Source organism: Puntigrus tetrazona, chromosome 10 (assembly GCF_018831695.1).
Source record: "Puntigrus tetrazona isolate hp1 chromosome 10, ASM1883169v1, whole genome shotgun sequence".
Lineage (NCBI taxonomy): Eukaryota > Metazoa > Chordata > Actinopteri > Cypriniformes > Cyprinidae > Puntigrus > Puntigrus tetrazona.
The window spans coordinates 4318332-4340361 of NC_056708.1; the positions used below are offsets into that span (position 1 = coordinate 4318332).

The following is a 22030-nucleotide window of genomic DNA, read 5'->3' on the forward strand; positions in this document are numbered from 1 at the left end:
GAATTATTGATTCCATTTGAAATCATCCTGAGGTGATGGATTTCTCACAGGAGATCTTTGAATTACTGCCTAGAACCAGGCATGTTTCAAAGAATCTCTATCATTATTTCACTACCGTTATTATCATAAACCACCTCAAGACATCAAGAGTTGTGTACCAAAGTTTTATTGCATTTACAAGTGGAATCTTATTTGGCCATTTCTCCAATAAACTCCAATATTACCATGCATATCATATGCATGCCTCAGAGGCAGTTTGCTAAGGTGTGATTTGGAGAGCTCATCTAAAGCTTGTGCCGCTAATATTCAGGTTATCATCTTTTGAGTCACCCAGGATGGCCCGTGTTCTGTGTGCAGATGTGAGTAAGTCCGGTGGGCAGCTCACATTGGCTCTTTAAAATATAAATGAAACGATCTCAACATTGGCTCCCTTCAGAATGGGAGGAGCAATTCCTCTCCCCTTCTCTCCCTTTCTCTCTCTCTCTCTCTGTGTCTCTCCGTGGCTCTACCAGTCACTGACGTGTTGCTTCCAGGGAAACTATCCCTCTGTATCCAAACACTTCGGTGAGCGATGCAGGAGAGAGCAGCGCCGCTCGTGTGTTGAAGGCAGGGACGTTTGTGCGCCGTTCTGCATTGCTCGCCTGTCTGCTTTCACGCTTCTCCTTTTCGCTGCCTCCTCACACGTCCCTTCAGATCAAGCTCGCTCTCCTCTCTGTCACTGTGTGTGTGCGAAAGGGCTTTAATCGGAGGAGATGATCGGGGTAAACAGCGTTCAGGGGACCGGGAAGGTCCGCATGCGGGCCAGCGGCTCCGTCAAGTACGGCAGGGAGGAGTCGGTCAGGCGTCAGCCCCAGCACCGCTCCAAGTCTCTCAAAGTGTCCAATTCTGCTGAATTCAACACTGGGCTGCCCAAAAAGGAGAAGGTAACAAGACTGACATTTGCTGTGGTGTTTGTGTGACTGGAATGGAGATGATTTTTCTTTGGCATTGTGATGTTGTTGCCGATTTTTGTGGGATTCTCATTGCTGACATGATCTCACATGCAGACTAAAGCTCTTCGTGTGTGACACTGTTATTAAGTGCCGCTCCGGTGTTGCGCCTGCAGCACTAGGCGCAATACTTGCACTCAACAAAATGCTGCATTTCCCTGAGGATGAGACGTGTCTGTGTCCTTACATTGGATTTATGTCTTTACCTGAAGCTCGCAGCCTTCTTTATGCAATTGATGTTTTTTGTGTTGTTTGCTCTAGTTACTAAATGAAATGCATGCTGTTATTGTTACGGCATTAACGTGTCACCTTGACCCGGGTAAGCAGCGGTTGTCCGTTTTATTGGCCACTGTATTTGATTTATGATTCCCAGACATTGTTTATGCCAGTGTTATAGCCTCTCCGGTGTAACTTGCTCCCTCGTTCACACCCGTGTGTTTTCTGCTGTGCCGTAAACACGTCTGTGTGATGTGTCTGTGTCCAGCGGGCGGTATCCACTGACACACACATCTCATGTGAACATGCCTTAGTATTTGTACGCCAATGAACACTGACACTTCTCACTTTGAGTCAACTAAAATTGGAAAATTACTGCACACATATGCAAGAAACTACAGTAATTCTTAAAAAAAATGCTTACATTTGATTGCAATTTGATGATTTGGCTGGATTTAGAAGCTTTAGTGATATGAATATGTGTACGTTTGTATTATTATTATTATATATATATATATATATATATATATATATATATATATATATATATATATATATATATATATATATATATATATATGTGTATGTGTGTGTGTGTGTGTGTGTGTGTGTGTATATATATATATATATATATATATATATATATATATATAAAGATTATTTTTATTTAATTATTTATATAGCGTTGGCAGAAAGCAATGTGGGAGACATAGGAAATGAACATGAACCAGACTCAGACAAAGCACAACCATAGTTATATGTTGGAGCACTGCCCACGAGGCTACTTTTTTTTTTTTTTTTTTGCTGTTCACATCACAACCTATTTTTACATCACATCAAGACTGTTAATTAATACAATTTCTATATAATAACATCATTAAATTGAAAGACTGATTTTTGATTTTCATTTGCTGGGTCAGTAGTTGTGCCTCTTGGACAGATTAGTGTTTGGACAAGACCACATTGTTTACACTCTTCAGGAAATCTGTCTGCTTATTTTTATCATTTTAAATATAAAATAAAATATAAAATCTCTTATATTCATGATTGCAAATTAATGTTTGCCTATAGATTCCTATTTAATGTTCCTTACGGTACAGTATACACAACTATTTGCAATACAAAACATGCAGTAGATTATTATCCACTACGCCAATTGCACATCATCTTTTGACATACAGCCAAGCAACTAGAGGTGACCCTGAATAGCTGAAGATTTGATGCTTCGATTGTAGGAGCCACTCCTAACCTCACAGTCGAATATTATGTTATGATCATGCCATTTTGGCTATATGTGAGTGTTTAATGTCTGATTTTAAATGGAACTACTGGTTTAATACACACAAGTTAATACACAGCCTTTAAGATGATGCCGTAAATAAGAATCTAAAAAGAAAGAAGCTTTAAATACTGTAAATATTTTAACATGCGTGAATAAATCAAACCATAGTTATAGTTGACTTTCCACTTTCCATAATCCATTAATGACAGAGAAACATCTTGGCGGCATGGATTTAAAACTTTACCAACTGACGCAGACAAAGTAAAAGTCTGGATTATTTAGATCAGTTAGTATACAGGTGATTTTAAAGCATTTCAGCTGGTTATTTTTTATCAGCCATGTTTATTATATGGTAGGCTATATATTGTAGCTATATGATTATATAGCAGGGCAAACAACAGTGCAGAATATTAATAAATATGAGTTTAGTTGCCATGTCTCAGCACATTGTTGCATGAAAAACGTGCACAAAAGGAGGTTATTCAGAACCATGCAGACACGTTCTGTGCATTCAGGCATTTTGTGTAGGTAACCGTAATATTAACCTTATGTTGTATAAATAACTAAGTGTGTTCTATATAAAATAAATGTGTTAAATACCATTGATTAGAAACCTGCTATGAAATGCTTCACTCTGCTGCTCATTTTCAGCATGCGCAGCTCAAAACAGAAATCTAGAACATAATAACTGCTGTCGTACGTTATAATGAGAGCACTACCGTAAAAAAAATTGTTGACTATCTTTTAATCAAAACATAATAACACTGTTATATCTGTGAAGTGCCTGTTACACATTTTCACTGCTTTTTAACATTAGTAATCAGGAATGTCTGACTTGACTCTTGGTAATGTACTTTGCCCCCTGCCTCAAAACATATGATTTAAAAAATTTAAATCCTTAGTCATGGACAGAGCAACACACAAAAAAGTCTGGTGCAGGCTATATTTTAAAGAGGTTTCCCGTGAACGCTAATTACTAAGATGCCTGTCAAAATCAGGACTTTCATGTTACTTTGTTCCAAATTAAATACCTCAGTGAAAACAAATCTGCTATCGAACACGCTCCATTAAACAATAATCTTTTTAATAAATGTATTTTAATGAAAACAATGGAATGCAATTTCAAGTATTTGTTAGTGAAGTGAACACTGCTTTATATTTATCTTGTAATTATTCAAATAAACCATCATAAAGGACAAAGAAATGAACTAAGTGCAGAACGTTTCCTGTTTCTAGGCAGTTTTATTGTTTGATTAATCTCAGCAGATATATCTAATTGCAAGTCCTTAATATAATAACATGATATTTTGCAGATTTTATCTGCCTTTTTATGTTTATCTAAGACAAGTTTGGCACTGAAATTGCGCCACAACGAGCATTTTGACCACATTTGTTCATTCTCATATTCACACAGATCACATGTGCACTTACACATACAGGTGTTCAGAAGCAGCCATCTGTCATTCAGAAAGCACAGACTGGTATCATAAAGTTCTCTCCTATTCATATCACCACAAATGAGCGTGTTGCGGACCACAAGCAAACGGGCCGTGACCCATCATGTGTCATGCAGCAGCTTGGTATGAGACGGTGACTGATATGAGATATCAACCGCTTCAGTGTCTGCCGTGGGTCACATGAGTGTTACGGTGACGTTGCTTCATGTGAAAAGTGTATCAGATGACAGTTGAGAGTATGTGTGTGTTTTATGCTCACGAATGTAGTGAAGCCCTTTTTGTCATATGACGCCTGCACGGATATATAGTGTACTTACGCATCTGCATGTGGTCCGTGTGTAATAATCATGCTAACAAATGAGATGTCTGCAGGATTTTGATGCTAGGTTTGACCTTTCGCTCAGACTTCGCGCAGGAATCTGGGTGTGGATTTGCATAAATACTGCAAATAAATTGTGTGACATTTTCACAATGAATTTTACCGATGGCACTGCACGAGAATGCTTCATTAACTGGGAAGAGACAGTGTTTCGTCATAACTCGTTATTGACTTAAGTGAAATATTAAGTAAAAGAGCACAAGCAATGATCTGGTGCAGTAATGAAGTTAAAGTTACATGGATCACACGCACCACGTGAAAGACCTTGTTTTGAAGATCCGTTATTTAGGGAAGTTAAATAAATTGTGCTTCAGGTAAATATGAAATCTATTGAATGCATGCCGTACTAAGTCTTTGTCTTTTTTCTGTTTTTTTTCCCATGCAGTCGCTGTATAACTCCATCAAGAATGAGAAGCTTGAATGGGCAGTGTAAGTACTTCTGCTTTCACCACCACGATTTCTCTTTTTTTAGAACAGAATAATCAAGAAATTCAAGAAAAGCAGGGAATTCAGACTGGATTCAATCTACCGTTTCCATATGAATGTGCGATATTCACTGTCTCACAGATCATACGCCATTCCCTTTAAAGCATTACATTTTCTTTCACCAGTCTTTTTATTTTCACCTTGACTTTGGTTCCTGCCACACACAAATGCACAATGAATGCACAGTCCAATTAGGGTCCAAAAAGTGTGTGTGATAGTGTGCCTTTGAGTCAAATGATTAGATTGGTGGCATTTGAGACATGAGCTGTAATTATGATTTTGAAAACACGACATTAGACTGACAGTGTGCTTCTCTGATAACAGTCATAGAGCCAGACACCGTCCCATTGCGCTAAATTACAGCGAGCCTTAGCCAACTCTCTGCACCAACCGCAAACCACATCTCACCCTCCCTGAGTCCAACCAAACATCCTGAACCTCAAGCTAATCTCGTACTGTATGTCTAGCGTAAAGTAGCTATTGCAGAATGAATGTTAATTAATATGATGTTTGAATATATTCTTTTATAATTTTAGAACAGATAAGGGGCACGTTTAGGGACAGCATGTAGCATCATTGATTCCTTAAATACAGTTTAAGCTTTGTCAAATTCATACTATTTTGAGCTTTCACGTACCTGTTAGTCTTTCTCTCTCACACAAATGCACATAAGACCAAAAAATAAAAAAGGTCATAGGGGTGAGTTTATAAAGTATTTCGCAATGGCTTTGAGCCAAATTTGATGAATTCACTGTCCGGCCAGATCATGTCAAATAACTTGCAAAAAAAAATGCTAAATGTATTGTAAACGTATGGATAAATAAAGTGATTGCATCACGGAAGTTATAATCTTAACATGTTATTTGTTAATTGTGTCCATCACTGAAGCGAGTAAGTGGTGACAAAATGTTCATAATGTGAGTTTAAATTAGTTATATATATATATATATATATATATATATATGTAAATATCAGAAATTACCTCATGAATAGTCTCGCATAGCCAGACCTTCAGACTGACAGCTGAAGGTCTGGAGTACATGGCAGGCTTCATTGGCCAAAAGCCAATACATCGAGCAGACTTCATCGCCCATGACTGACATGTCAAACAACCAATCACTGTTAGTTTTGTTCAGCATCACGTTTTGGTGCCTGGAAATGTTGCCATAATAACAAAACTACCTCATGAACAGCGGTAGAATAACTGTTTTAATAAGATGAGTAATATCTTTTGATAAGGCAGATCATTACAACAAGAAGTTGTGCTTAACAGTGCTTTAGAATAATGAAATGATACTTGGAATATGTCATTGCCACTCGGAAGCTACCTGAACCGTTTGGGAAGAAAGCCACCCACTGGCCAAGAAATCTCATAAAAAATGTAAATAACGTGACTAATTACGGTGGACATGTCAAGTTGTGAGAGTGGTCCCTCTAGACTTCTACAGCCCAACGTTCCAGGCTAATTCAGTAACGAAGTCGACTTTGAAGATAAATGGCACTGTATCTTGGCAGTGTTTTTGCATATTAAAGTGACCTCGCAACCATGTCATGAGAGCCGCTTTCCACTTTTTTCGCCAAAACAGTGCTTAACATGTTTCCACATACTTGTGAGCTGGACAACATCACAACTGGCTACATAACCTCCCGACCAGGAGCACTGGGGGGGGGGCGTGATTTTAAGGGCTCAAATAGAAATGTAAGAACTCATAATTATCCATTGAAGATTGTCTCCACCCTCAGACAGTCCATCTATAGAGGACAAGAGCAGTACGCAGTCACAAGGCCTGTAATTTCCGCTGACACCCCTGTTGCCAACAAACAAATATAGCATGCAGTCTTTATTTACAAGTCTTATGAGTTCTGAGAACATATTTAAACATACAAGTCATTTCATGTGTAGATAGTGTCTTGAGATAAAAAGTGTTTGGTGCAACTTTCATTTCTGTGTTATTGAAGGTTCCAGTTATTTTTTCTTTAAATGTGAATTATGGGAACCTATGATTTCGGCGATGCAGAAAACAAGGATTAAATTGTGGAATCCAGTCAGAAAAATGGAATTTGAATGAATAAATCAAAAGTAGATCATTATACTTTAATCTTGATATGGATTAGTCATGATATGGACTGCCACCTCACTAAATGAGGACATACATAGATGAGCAACATCTAGTCATATCATAACTTGTCATATCACACTTCATTTGACCATTTAATTTGATTAAAACTAGCCTCAAATTCAAAATAACTTGACTTAACGTTGGTCCAGAAATACATTTAGCATTGTTCGATAGAATGTACTACTACTACTAAAATTATAAAGACTTTATTTTATTAAGGAATCATCACACATTTGTGCCATGCTTTAATTTTAGTGTTTGCCAAAAAAAAGTTACATTTTCAATCATTAAAAGATAACACAGAATTTCAGGTTATGTTTAAGTGAAGAAGAAAGACTAAGAAAGAAATCGCGTGTAACATTATATTGTATTAGCGTATCAGGTCTTAAAGGGGCAGCATCCTATAAATACCTGGTGCTGTCATTTATGCTCATCAAACAACAAAACAGCTTTCACAAAGATTAATGTACACATTATTATTTTTTGTGATTATTGTTGATTTGATTTCACAAGACCATATCTGCAATTAATAAAAAAATTAATAGTTTAATCTTGTCATTAGACATTTCTATCACTCTGTTCTCCTATTTGATAATGTTTAGTGCTTTGAAAAAAAAAAAAAAAAAAACACTGTATTTTATTTATTTATTTATTTATTTAGTTTTGAGTGTAATGGAAAAATTCAGGTTTTTTTATATAGGTTAATTTAGAAAAATGTTTGGAGTTTTTTTTTTTTTGCATTCGTTAAATATAAGTTTGTGTTTTTTAAAGTAATGACCAAGTGGCCAGCAGACAGTGAGCTGATCATAAACTATGATTGATCAATTTAGCCTTCTCAAATCATCATGACCTGGCTAAAATAAAATCTATAGGTGTACTAAGACAGTTCAAGCAAATAACAATGTTTAAACGTTAAATATATAAGAATAAATATGCCATACGATGGTTGGCTGAAACGCACTCTGCAGGACACTGAGCCACCAGCGCAAAGGCCTTTATGTAATTTTTTCTGATAAAGGTAAGAGGGATACATAATTCGGGACTGTAAAGGGTCTACTTTTATTTGTTTGTGCTGACAATATCAATAAAACTTGATTTTATGAAATAAAGAAAACAAGTGCTTTCTGCCTTCTCGTCTAGAACAGGAGTGCTTCACAAAAATGAACCGAAACTCATAGACATAATAAATATATTTATAGAAAGCTTTAAATTACCACTTAATGAAATACAAAAATGTAAATTTGTCATCACTAATTGATGGATGACTAAAATATAAAAATTAGGAGAAGCCTAAAACGGGCCCGAACCCGACCCGTGTCTGAACTATGATGTGAAAATCTGAAGTCTAGTTGTAGTAGTTTTGCTTTGTCCCAGTCTTTCCCAATTAAATTGTTGTAGCAGTTTTTGGTTTGTGGTAAACAGGTCAGGGGCAATGATATGAAATAATAGCTGTAAATAACAAGCTCGTTTAAAAAAGTTTGCTGCTTGCAGCCTTATTTCGTGTATTGGGAAATCATTGATTAGTAATAACACTTGTATCATCCGTTCCGTTCTGTGTTTTAATTGTTTATCGTCATTTTTAAGCTGGCAGATTGCAGCCCTGTTTCATGAGATGTTTTATTTAAATTTGGCAAAATGCAGTCATATGTATACAGAAACATTTTATTTCTCATCTCTCAATCATCATAGAAAATGAAATAGTCTGCTGAAATGAATTGTTTCGGGTTGATTCTGTGGGTAGGTAAATCTCATCTGGCCTGTTAACGATTCAGCTTGAGTAAGTGGATGGGAACTTCTAAAAGGGTCATTTATTGTATATACCCAGACAAGAGACACTGCTGTGAGCCTGTCTGCCAGTTCTGACTAACTTGACTTGTTGCCTATTTCAGTATTTCGGTATTTTTTCAATAGCTTATGTGATCTTTCTTTACATAAAAGGAAATCTTTGAGCATTTCTAATGCGTCCTGACAGTGGACAAATGTCACAAAGCAAATAGTGGTCTCAAGCTTTTAACATATTACAGCAAGCTGAGGTAAATGGCTGCTATTGGGATTGTTAGTTTCCTAGCAACGTTCTTTTCCGTGACTGACAGAACCTTCAGGACGGAGTCCGGCGGAGTGTTCGCATTTCAGAAAACATAGCATTGCAACTGGATTCAGCACATGCTTTCAAAAATCACTTCTGCTCACCAAGGCTGTAAAAAATGTATAAACAGTAATATAACAAATTTGAATATGATTGTCGTGCACCATATTGTACTTCATTTTGTTTATTTCCTTTCTCTCTTGATCCTCTAACACTCTCTATTCTATTTCTATTTATTATATAAAATGGCCCTCTAATACTAGCATTTCCTATTCTTTTTGTATTGTTTTCATTCGTTTTATTTTTGTTTAAAAAAAGACCTTCTAACACGAACTATTACTTTTTTTATTATAAATAACTTTGCTGTACGTTTACTGCATTAGAGGCTGTTCACATGTGACATCTTTTGCGCAAATCTAGAGGCATGGTTTTGCGCTCTCATAACGAAAGCATCAAGCTAACAATATTAACATTTTTAGATTAAAATTAAAGCAATGGTTGCTTAGTGAAGGCAGATGATTCCGCAGCGCAAGCGCCCGAGTACTTTGGGGAAAAAAGAGAGAAAGCCGTGCCCCTAGCGTTTTCCACACTTTTTAGGTGCGACATGTGAACGGCCCTTTAGGCAAACTGAAACTTGTCACAGCACACACACACACACACACACACACACACACACACACTGTTACTGTTGCCAAAGTGGCTGGTGAGTGTAGGGCACAGATAGTACATTGTTGGGTGGATAAAAATGTATGTGACCCTCTGTAAACTGTGTGCATACTATACCAAATAAGATATCAATGTGATCGATCGAGATGCACGAATTGTTTCTTTAAATGCTATAATTCTTTTTGCTATAATTTCACTGTCGTGCAAGGGGTATGATGTTTAACAAATGACATTTAGATGAAATCTACTGATTTTTCCTGCTTTTTATTATCACAAATGTCAGGCAGCCATATAATAACAGATGCGAATTATGAGTCAGTGGTCAGTGTGTTTGTGTGGGGATTCCTGCAGTGATGTTGAATGACTTCAGACTCTCCCACACATCAGTCTCTTACATAAATGAGTTTCTACAGCTCTCAAACCTGTTCACCAGACTTTCACTACACATACTACATACATCGTCAGGGCTGTGGTAGAGTTGTCATGCATGATGGTTGATGGGATGTGTGTGTGTGTGTGTGTGTGTGTGTTCTAGTGATGGAGATGAGCTGAAAAAGTCTTTGTCTGAGCTGGCGGATAAGAACCATCACTCTCACACTAAGAGCATCAGTCGTATCAGCAGCGGCAGTAACCCATTCCTGGACATCGCCCATGACCCCAACGCAGCTGTCTACAAAACTGGCTTCCTGGCCCGCAAAATCCACGCTGACATGGACGGGAAGAAAAGTAAGATTTAATCTGAAATTGTCATGTCATACAACACAAGTATACAAGAAATGTATGTGAACCAGCAGCCATGCAGCAACTGGAGTGAAAAACACTGTTTAATTTAATACTTACTTAAAGCTAAAATTATTATCATTTTTTTTATTCAGATTTTTTATTTGCACGTTTAGTGGGACTTCTAGTTTTCAGGAAGCCCTTTGATTTATTCATTCTTTGTGTAATTAAAAGTCTTTTTCATAAGCACATTATATTTATGACTTTATAACTGAAGTGTCTGGGTGTGCAGGGAGTGATGGGAAAGAACATTAAATAAATGCTGTGTAATGTGAACGAGGATAAAGCAGGTGTGATTCAGTGCTTTGGCAAGCACACATGGCGAAATGGGATTTTGGCCGTAGTCTCTCATATATTACGTCCACTTATTTTCCTTCCTAATGAGATTCTGTAGTCGCTAGAAAACCTGCTGAGCTGTTGTATCTGTTTGAAGCTTGTCCCGCAAAAGAATCCCAAAGACTGACAGTTGATATGATAAAAAATTATATTGTAGGAAAGTTTAAAAGTACACTTTTAAGAACTACAAATAGTTCTGGGTCAGTAAGAAATTCATAGTTTTATTCCACAAAACTGCTAAATTTATAATTTTACACTATTTGTATTTCAAGTGGTCTTTTTAACTATTTCAAACATTTGTTGTTGTTTTTGCTAAAAAAAAAATGTAGCCCTGGTGAGCAAAAGAAACTGCTTTCAAAAACATAATAAAAGTACTGACCCCAAACTTTTGAACAGATGTTTGGATATGTTTAATGGTGTAAAACTGATAAGGATCCCTTCCTTCCCTCCACTGCTTTGTGATTTACACTCCAGTTCTGGCAGAAGACATGACAACACGAGCCTAATAGATCCAATACGTGCCATACCAGTGCGGTCTAATGAGCGTGTCCATGGATGAAGTACGGTCGGGGTAAAAACAGCAGGGCTTTAGTGATCTCCTGCATCCCATGCTGGGAGCATTCAGGCCAGGGTCCCAGAGGTGTCATCAGTGCACTGCTGAGAACTGAGTCTGTATGGGGTGTGAAGGATTTGGATCTTTCCCAAAGCTCCTATAGCACAGCTGTAAACAAAGCTGTTCTACAGAGATGCTACCAAGGGAATCATCTGACAGGAGAAATGCAGATGTGGAACAGACTGGTGAAATGTTTGTTTGACTTCAGGACCAAAGAAACAAGTCCAGTTTATGCTCTTTTAAAAAAAATCTGATTACAGTCAGGGAAGCTGTCCTACATCATATGTTGAATCTCAAATCATAAAGTAAAGTGACAGCAGGCTATATACATGCTGTCTACTGTGTGCTTAATATTAATTAAACAACAAAAGGCAGACAATCACTCACTGCTCTTGACTGATGAAACTAAGTAAGTTTATTTTATGAATTTTGTACTTCATTGCAAATCAAGAGATGTTTAGTAGGATGCTCATGTTGTGAATGAGGACAGATGTTGTTGACCTCCAAAAAGCACTACAGATGTAATACATGCTGCTTTTATGTGTGTGTTGTTACTGACTGTTAGCTGACCGAATAGCTTCTTAAATTTGGGTATGTTCCTAGCTCAAGCAAATGTCTTCAGAAGACTTGGAAGAAGTTATGATACCTATAATGATACCTATGTTTTTATTTGTCTTTTTAGTTTAGCGGCCTTGGTCAATATGAACTGTCAGTGAATTGAAAAGACTAAAATGAAAATTGATTTCATGATATCCATTTTATTTGTATTCTCTAGCACCGAGAGGGAAACGAGGCTGGAAAGCCTTCTATGCTGTTCTCAAAGGCATGATCCTCTATTTGCAGAAGGTTTGTTTATTCACTCTTTAATTTTCCCCCTCGCGCTGCTGATTAATCAAATTTCCATCATTTCACACAAACATCAATAATAAATCAGTTTCTCCTGATGTGAGAGGTAATCACATTCACACATTTATTTCAGGTCTGACAAACCTTTTCAGAGCCCATCAAAGGAAGAAGCGTTCCATCTCCCCATTCTCTATTATAATAGTTTATTTATTCGCTCCATTTGAACTTGCATTAGTTGCTTAGCTATGCAGTCATGCGAAAGTCACAGGAATGAAATATTGGCACGAAAGCAGGCCGTACCTGTGCATATATTTTTTTTGCTTGTGACTGATATCCACAGCTGCAGGTTTCCATGGCATTAGAGCTAATGGTGTGCCATTTGTGCAGCAATCACACGAATGACTCTCATCTGAGAAACGAAAAATGTGCTGGATGGCTTTCTCATTCTCATTTCAAACAGTCCCATTATATTTGAGAGAAACAGAATGTACTTAATGTTTTCTTAAATGCATGTTAATTGTAATTAAAGGAATGGTGTGGAACCATATGTATATACACTGTCCAATGTTTTGGATGTGTGAAGTCTACAAACCACTAATGTGGCAAAGGGTCCACAACTGTATATTGTACGTTAGGAAAACTTTAAGATAATTGCTTGATATTTTGATATTTTGGATCGTTCAAAGTCCAATTTAGTCATTGATAATAATGAAAAAGGTTTATTAACCAGCAAATCAGTATATTGAAATCATTTTTGAAGGATCATGTGACATTGAAGACTGGAGTAATGAGGTTGACAATTTAATTAAATTACATTTTAAAATATATTCAGATAGAAAGCAGTTATTTAACATAGCAATAGTATTTAAATGTGTATTGGGGTCACATAAATGCAAGCTTGATGAGCATATAAAATAATAAAAAACTGGTATATCACATATACAAATATATAAGCACAAAAATGCATCAAAATAATTCACAGAAAGCATTCTGTTTACTTGTTCTTCATTCACACCATGGCTTGACATCTAACATTCATTATACATGCTCTTTGTAGAAGTTTACATTCTAGATTTCCCGCTCTTCGATGTTGTGATATTTGTACAGTAAAATTCAAATCACATTGGCACATGAACCTTGTCTGATGTGATATATGCGATTTGTAACATTACTCTTAAAGACAAACATATTCTATGTTTACAAAAAGCACATTTAAGACACACATAAAAGCCTACTTCATTACCTATGCATCCATGCATCTTATTTTGAAAAAATCTAACGTAGAATAGAATTAGCAAAAAGAATTACGCACACAGGATTACTAATCATGATATACCTGTACTTTCGAAATAATCTCATGACTGTGTGCTGAATATGTTGTAGTACAGACTACAGAATAAGAATGTACGATCTGTATGATGTGTCTTAGTCGGCACATAAAAATAAATGTAATCCAACAGAAGATTGTTACAATAATAATGGTGTAAAACGCTTCAAAACAATATGTGATTCTTAATTCATTGCAATGATGCAATAATGCAATGATGATACAAAAATGAATGTTAAACATTACAAATTTCTATTGTGTTGGCTCTGCAAAAGGCATAAAATTTACATTTGAGAATAATAGAAGCAATTAAAACAAGTCAAAAGAATATTAAAAAAAGCTCTTTTTTTTAGGTCTACTCAGCGAATTAGATTGAGTTGGTAATTGAGGTAAAAGAATCTTTGTGAAACAAGAATTTGAAGCAGATTGATTAAACTTCTTGGATGTCCATTCTTGTCCATGTTCATCATTTGTTGTATGATTGCTTGCTTCTGCAGGATGAGTATAAGCCAGAGAAGGCCCTGTCAGAGGACGATCTGAAGAACGCCATCAGTGTGCATCATGCTCTAGCCATCAAGGCAATGGACTACGAGAAGAAGCCCAATGTCCTCAAACTCAAGACTGCTGACTGGAGAGTGTTCCTCTTCCAGGCTCAGTAAGAAACAGCTGCCGAAACCTTTCTTGAACTCCAAATCTAATTTCATGCTTCAATTCAAGCTCAATTAAAGCTCGTTTATCTCTTCCGTTGGTCTGCCCGCAGACCTTTTATTTCTTTGTAAGGCTGACTGGTCTCATTCTATGAGTTTGCACGGCTGCAACATGGCCTTCTTTATATGAACATGTGCTGTCTCTTCTTTGTAGGAGCCCTGAGGAAATGGAGTCCTGGATTAGTATAATCAACTCGGTGGCAGCCATGTTTTCCGCTCCATCCTTCCCCGCTGCCATTGGCTCGCAGAAGAAATTCAGCCGCCCGCTGTTGCCAGCGACCACCACCCGCATGTCTCAGGTGGGTCTGAAGAGTCGAGTCAGATGCTGTTGTCCATCTGAAGCCTTTGATGACTGCTGGTCATTTGATGTGGCTGTTGTGTTACAGGAAGAGCAGCTTAAGTCCCACGAGGCCAAGCTGAAGCATGTCTCTACAGAATTAGCCGAGCACAGATCCTACCCGCCAGATAAAAAGGTCAAAGCCAAAGAGATCGATGAGTACCGCTTGAAGGAGCACTACCTGGAATTTGAGGTAGACCCCATTGTCTTTTATGATGCAAGAGACACAATTAAAGAAATCGTTTATAATTAATATAATTAAAATCTGCAGATGCTAATAAACTGGAGAAGTGTATATTTTACATATTATGAAAGCAAATCTCCCAATTGGCCAGTGCATGAAAAACTGCTTTTTTGCCCTAAATGAACAACTCACAAGGTTCTGCTCTGAAGATGCTGTTATGAAGGTACAGTAAGAGCGAGGGCTGTGAGCACAGCTATTGTTAGCGTGGAGCGGCGGCTGATGACTTTATAATGGAGCCTAATGGATTTTCTGAATTCTCTCTGAAGGAGAGCCGCTACGAGATGTACGTCAAGCTCCTGAAAGAGGGTGTGAAAGAGCTCTTGTCGGCCCGGGACGGTGACGCCGCATTGAAGAAATCTCAGTCCAGCCCCTCTCTTAACCAAGAGTGCCAGCCGGCCACCGCTAAAGTCAAGCGCAACACATCTGAGCGGAAGGACTACCGGCCTGAAACACCCAAGGTCACATAGGCAGTCTCCTGCATTCTGCCAGAGAGCCATTGTATATCACTCGTGACTGTACTTTGATGTAATTTATTTATCTGCCGACAGTTGTATCAGAAAACATTTGAGTAAAATGTAAATTGATCAATTGGTTGGAAGTTGTAAATCTCTAGGTCTCCCTTGACCAGCCGGTTCTTGTGGAGCAAATTGTGTGGTTTTCTTTTTTTATTCGTTAGTGTGTAAAAAATGTTGTGGTTGCACTTTATTTTACATTTCGCGCATTTGCGGAAGTGACCGAGTAATGTTAGGTAACTACATTGGTTAAGGCTAGGTTGAGGGTTCGATTCAGAGCTAATGCCTAGTTATTACCCAGATGCACTCTTAAAAAAAAAAAGGTTCTGTATTTGCATTAATGGTTCTATGAAGAACATCCATGAAAACTTTTAAATGTGTAAAAGGTTCTTTATGGTCAACAAAGTTTCTTCAAAATGGTTCTTTCAGGAACTGTTCATTGAAAGGTTCTTTGGGGGAAACAAATGTGGTTCTTCTGTGGCATCACTGCAAAAAGACCCTTTATTTTTAAGAGCGTGTTACTTGTCGTAAAATAAAGTGCCACTGCATTCGTTCTGAGAACACGACTGTCTCTCCGATTGTGCTGTTCCCCTAATTTGCTTTTCCTTCAAGAGAAGTATTTTCTTCAAGTGGAAACGTCCACTCACATATGCTAGGCAGTAGATATAGTCTCAGAGTGTAAAATGTTATTTTAAATGGCTGACAGCAGAGACAGGGATCTTTTCAGGATCCTTCAGGATTTCAGTGCATGGATACGATGCAGGATTTATCACGATAGACTTTCGTTTTCAATGTACTAACCACCTTACTAACAAACCACCAAATTCTCAGTCTAATATCTCCTCACTCGAGCGTGTTAATGGATCGTACCAGCATGTCGCAGCAATGGACCGAAACTCTAAATAGATTATTTTCTAATGATCATTTCGAGGTACTTGCTGAGTTACGGCATTTCGGACTGCAAGATTAGATGGCGTTCGCGTTAACGCCATCGGCCGCGCAGTTTGTGCCATTTATTTTTTTATCCGTTTGTTGAAGTAAAGAGTATACTTCTGCTTTTTCAGTAGTGTAAATGCCAATGCTCCTTTTGTGTATTTTATAAACTTCTATATTTGAATTTTGAATTCTTAGTTCAGAACATTATTGTTGTAAAGATGACAGTAGTATTTATAGTGCACTTTATTAGTTCTTTTGACTCTTTTAGAGAGCTTTATAAAGGGTAGTGATATGTTACTTCATTATACAGGTTTCAAGCGTAACCAAATCTATGGTTGATTTTATTGAAGGTACACAGCCCGAGGGTACATTTTCACTCGTGTGAAGTCGTGTTAGTTTGTCTGTGCTCCTGTATTTTTGCCGTCGTGTTTAGGTTCTTCAAATACAGAGGTTTCTAGAGGAATTGAGAGCTGACCGTGAATCTAAGATGTCATTTTCATTACCGAAAAAATGACGTGAACACTATGTGAACGTTCTACACTGTTTTTGCACACCAACAAAGCCAGATCTATTTACGTATTTGAACTTTTGAAGGTTTAAAATGAACCTATTAAAAGATTTTCGCATTCGCAGATATTAGTTCGACTCCCTTCAGCCTATTATGACATTTGTTTACTTGAAATATTTGTAAGGACACTTTATTTTCTTAGAATTTGACAACTAGAAAGAATTTGTTCATATCCTCATTGTATTTTTGTCATTACAGGCTTGTTTTTCATACTTTTTTTTTTTCTTTCTTGCTGTGAAATGGCAGGACGTATTATTTCTCTTGTCCAGTTCTGAACACAGAAGCACTTAGATAATGTTTGTTTTTATTTATTTGTCGCTACTTTAAAAGCTGCATACATTTTCAGCGGTATATACAGTATACACTTAGTAATGAATATTACAAAACTGTCATCGGTATGAACGGTGATATGAAGAGATCGACTTCCTTTCGATTCCTTTTACGTGTTGCTATGTTTCATGTTTGATGTCCGCCGCTTTTTCAGACCAAATCGTTTCCTGTGACATGTAACTCTGGCACTAACCCTTTAACAGTGCACGTCCGACACAGACTTCAAATAGCAATTGCATTTGTTATTATTTTTCATAGGATGCAGAAAATTATTTTAAAAGAAAGTGTATGCATAAAAGATAGGGGCGTGCAAGTGCACTTTAGGTGTTTCAAAATAAAAACAACGACAGCTCTAATGAAAAACCGGTCAAAAGTGAGGCTTGCGTAATCACAAGCAGTTACGAGGTTTAAAATGTATTTCTTTGTCATGCTAATATTTTGACTTTTGTTTGTGAATCTCCTCTGGGTGCAGACCGCTCATGTTTACCGTGATGTATGCCACAACTCGAACTTGATTGTAAGCATTACGACTTGTCCGTTTTTCCTACAGCCTTGTCATCTTTGTGCATTTACTTTGGCGAACCCTGTAATGTATGATCTCCTATCAAATGCAATTGTGTGGGTACTGAAGGAGAGCAGCTGGTTTTAATGCGCCTTAGCCATCAGTTGGACCATTTGGTGTCCAAACTCAGATATCGTGAATACCTTTTTTAGCTGTGATCCTGTACTGCTCATTTAAATCTGTAAATGTTGTTAAATATGCCTGTTGCCCTGCGTTCAGAAGACTGGATGTGTTGGTTGTGATCTCTTGGCATGAGCGTGTCTTACGCCTGCCCACAAAGATCAGGGACACGATGTTGGCTTCAGTGAATAAAATACTGTATTTAATCGTTCATTGCATCTGCATTCATTTTTAATCCACACATCTTCTGAAAGCAGCTTGAGATTGATCAAAAAGAGTGTTCATTCTTGAAATGTTTAATGGGAAGGTGAAATCAGTAGTAAGTCCATGATTTCTGTGTACAACATGACAAAATGTTTTTTTGCCTACAGATAAGAAACGGCACGTTTTGGAGGGCCAGCTTTCCCACCACACGAACAGCCGGAATTAGTAACCACTTTGTAACCAGAAAAAAAATGTGTATCTGCAGTACCTGCACATCCACTGGAAATGAGTATAATAGAGCCTGATTGCTCCTAATGAAAGCCTTGAGGCTGATTGCACACCACTGGTTAAATGGAGAAGTTCACATCAAAGTCGACCAACATCACCTCCTGTTTTACACTTTACTCCTATAGCTGACAGTGACAACTAGAGATTGCAAACAATCGTGTAGACCGTGCTACCCTATGGCTCTGATCAGATTTTGATGAAAAATGGGAGTCTTGCATGGCCATGTGGCTGAGAAACAAGAAAGCACATCCTTTACTTATACATTAGAAGACTAATATAAGCTGCTGCGCGCGACATTGCATGCATACTCACCAAAAAACATTGACTAACTTTTCAGCTGTTTGGCATCAAGTTTGGTATCGGGGTACTTTAGAACTGTCTGAAGATGCAGAGAATTTAAAAGACAGGAGTTGTAATGTGTCGTGCACTTATTATGTATGGATCGCTATCTTCCTTTTTTCTTTTTTGCCTAAGCCGTTTACATTTGCCCAATTCTAGGGAGTGAGAAGGGGTGAGTGGGTAGATATAAAAATAGTAGTAATAGTAGAGGTAGTCATTTTTTTTCCTATTCATGGGACCGTTTGTGTCACAAATACTATGATTTATGAATAACTGTACCTGAAAGCACATAAAAACATATTTAAAGTTAACACGCGTCACAACGTCACAATTGTCTGAACAAATTCTTATTGAGCAATATTGCTAAAATGTGGGTTTGTGAGATCCCAGCATGCACCTCAATCACCCCACTGGTCTACATTTTCTGTTGATTAAAATCATCTCATCAGCCTTAATACAACCGATCTTAGAATAAATTTATTTTTTGCAATCTCCAAAAAGGCATAATCATGTATAATAATTTGCCGACAATATGTCAAGAATTTTTCTCTAGCTTTCCTTATTTTTCTACACCCAGCCAATCGTTATCAGAAATATTACTTCCCAAATGTCTCTGCTAAAATATTACAAGTGTCCGAAGTTATACAGTGCATTGATTTTTAACACATAGAAAGCGGTCTGAGCTTCACATGACAGCTGTTGATAAGTGTGCAAGGATTCTCATTTGTTCTTCGCACTGTGCATAAGTTTCCTGACCATGAAACAAAAGCAGAGGGCTGAACAGAAGGTACAAAAGGAGAAAGAACAGCAACTAAAGGAAGATCTTGAGGAAGAATCTCAGTCGCGTTCAGCTTTAACTTTAAATGACACTTGAAATAAATGACCATCATGTTCCTCATGAACAAGAAGAATCAGAAGATTGGAATTAAATGAAGCATTAATCTTGCTTTTTACGTCACTTGTTGTGTTAAGAACAGCTTCACACTTTCTTTAAACGGCTGCGCGAGTGTTTTACGAAACCTGATTGGAAACAGTTGCTTGGAAACCGGATCGCTGAGATGCTCTTCAGATGATGGAGACGGAGTCGAGGAGGGATAAGGAGCTAATGGACAGGAAGCATGTGATGTCAGGAAGGACATCTGTGTGGGTTTGCTTCATTCCATAAGCACTTTGACATTTACGTGTTGGAAAGCCACTGAATGTCTGTTTACCTCAAAGTGAAGAGCTGTTACTGTTTTTGTTCACAGAACGCTGTATTTAGCTTCACAGCTATATAAATGGCATTACATTTAGACAAAATATCTTTTATGTTCTGATTGTCTAATGTCATGTTTAGTGTCTTATTACAATATAATAACGCTATAAACATCCATTCTAATCAGATGCTAAGTAACATCTGCCCATTAAATCAAGGTAGTTTTAATTGCGTGATTAATGTGTGTCAACAGCAGACACATGATCAAAGTCAAGCAGAACGCTGGTCTTCATTTAAGTACCCAATTGTGCTTCCAATAATTAGACTCTTGTGTCTTTCTTCAGTGTATAAATTTGTGGCCACCTACACATGTTGCCACTAGCAACCAAATCCAAACCATGCATTTGCTCAAGTTATAATTAGCAGCAGCCATAAACTTGCAGATATACTTTCCAGAGAATAACATTTTACGCTGCTCATTCTCGTGTGGATTCCCAGAAAACCGTTGGTTTGGTTTACTCTTTCACATCGTAATGCATTCATGCTCAAGCTTAACAATATTATGTGATCCTCTGATACGTTTGTTAATAAATGACGTAAAGGTGCACAGATGAAGATACGCGCGGCAACTGTGCTTGAGAATTGTTCAAAACGGGAGAAAGTTTTTAATCAACATGTGATTCTTTTGATCCAAAACATAATAGCTTCGGTCTTCAGTGTCGCATGATCCTTTAGAAATCGTTCTAATGTTCTAATAAGTTGATCAAGAAACATGATTGTTATCACGCTGCAAAAAGTGCTTCATTAGCTTAGATTGTTTGTCTTGTTTCCAGACAACAAGCTAAATAATTGGTCAGTGGGGTAAGCAAAATTATGGTTATTACTCAATTATGAAGTAATAATGACACCTTTTCTCGTTATAACTTGTTAAAATTACATCATTTCTTATAAAAACAAGATTTAATGCCGTTAACGTCAAATATCTTGTAACAACGAGATACGTTGTTAAGACATATTTTCTCAAAACTACATGTTAAGATGTTATGTCATTAAAAAAACAGCTTTTTTCATTGAAACAACATATTTTTTCTGGTTATAACGACTTATCGTAGCATTAAATCAATATGTTTTCCACTATAATAAATTATTACTACATTATTTGAGCAAGTAAAGTGATTGTCCACACTGCTGTCACCACAGTCTAACATAGAACTGCATACTGCTGAAGTTATTGATATAACTTTAAATGTAATTTAATGATTTTAATTATTGAGACATGTTTAATCCCCAACATGTCTACAATACAGTGTGATCCAATGACTACACTACTGAGCCATGACTCAGATCAAAACAGTTAATTTTGAATAATTTCTTTATTATAAATACGAACAAAAGTACAAACGAACCTTATTTCAAACAGAAAACAAGATTATTTTGCTTACCCCAAATAATTAAGCTTGTTACTCTTTTGACTTGTAACAAGAAAATATTTTTTACTTATTTTTTATTTACCTTTTTTTTAATTCTCTGATTAAAAAAAGAAAGAAAAACATTTAAAACATTCACATTAAATAAAAAAAAATAACCCACCCTTTCATTTCAGTACAACACGTTAATAAAAAAATAAAGGTGTAGGGTATAGTTACCCATTATTCTGTTGATTTTGATGTCTGTTTTTGAATCAGTGTTCTGATGGAAGATGGCCTAATAAAGACAGTAAAGTTTTGATAAAATCCATGTATCTAATCAAGTAAAGTCTTTTTACTTAATATGCTATCTTAATTATTATGTCAACCTGTGTAGTGTATTTGCATTTTATTGTGATATAATACCTTCATATATTATAATTTGTGCAAAAAAAAACAAAAAGCTTTTTGCACATTAGAAAATGCATCACATGTTAATAGGCCACACAGAAATGAAAAGGACTTTTAGATGCATGCTTTACAAAAATGTGTGCACTTAAAATTATCATTATATATAATTTGAAACTGTCCACATCCAATGAAATGCAATTCATTCATTTCCATAAAACAAGTATTGGAAACGCCCTGAAATGTTAATGTTAAATGGGGACTTTTAATTTACAGTGATATCAGCTTGAT

The 22030-nt window shown here is 36.9% G+C and overlaps 1 protein-coding gene across 3 annotated transcripts in view; it reads left to right on the top strand.

The window, feature by feature from the left end:
• Window positions 1-18110, top strand: part of psd3l (pleckstrin and Sec7 domain containing 3, like) — a 77922-nt gene extending 59812 nt beyond the window's left edge. For all 3 annotated transcript variants that reach the window (XM_043250391.1, XM_043250392.1, XM_043250393.1), the window contains 7 exons: window positions 4709-4752; window positions 10217-10407; window positions 12186-12256; window positions 14081-14238; window positions 14445-14589; window positions 14677-14820; window positions 15138-18110. In XM_043250391.1, the coding sequence (XP_043106326.1) occupies window positions 4709-4752; window positions 10217-10407; window positions 12186-12256; window positions 14081-14238; window positions 14445-14589; window positions 14677-14820; window positions 15138-15338 (954 nt within the window). In that variant the 3' untranslated portion in view covers window positions 15339-18110. The remainder of the gene's footprint in view (window positions 1-4708; window positions 4753-10216; window positions 10408-12185; window positions 12257-14080; window positions 14239-14444; window positions 14590-14676; window positions 14821-15137) is intronic.
• Window positions 18111-22030: the final 3920 nt, after the last annotated feature.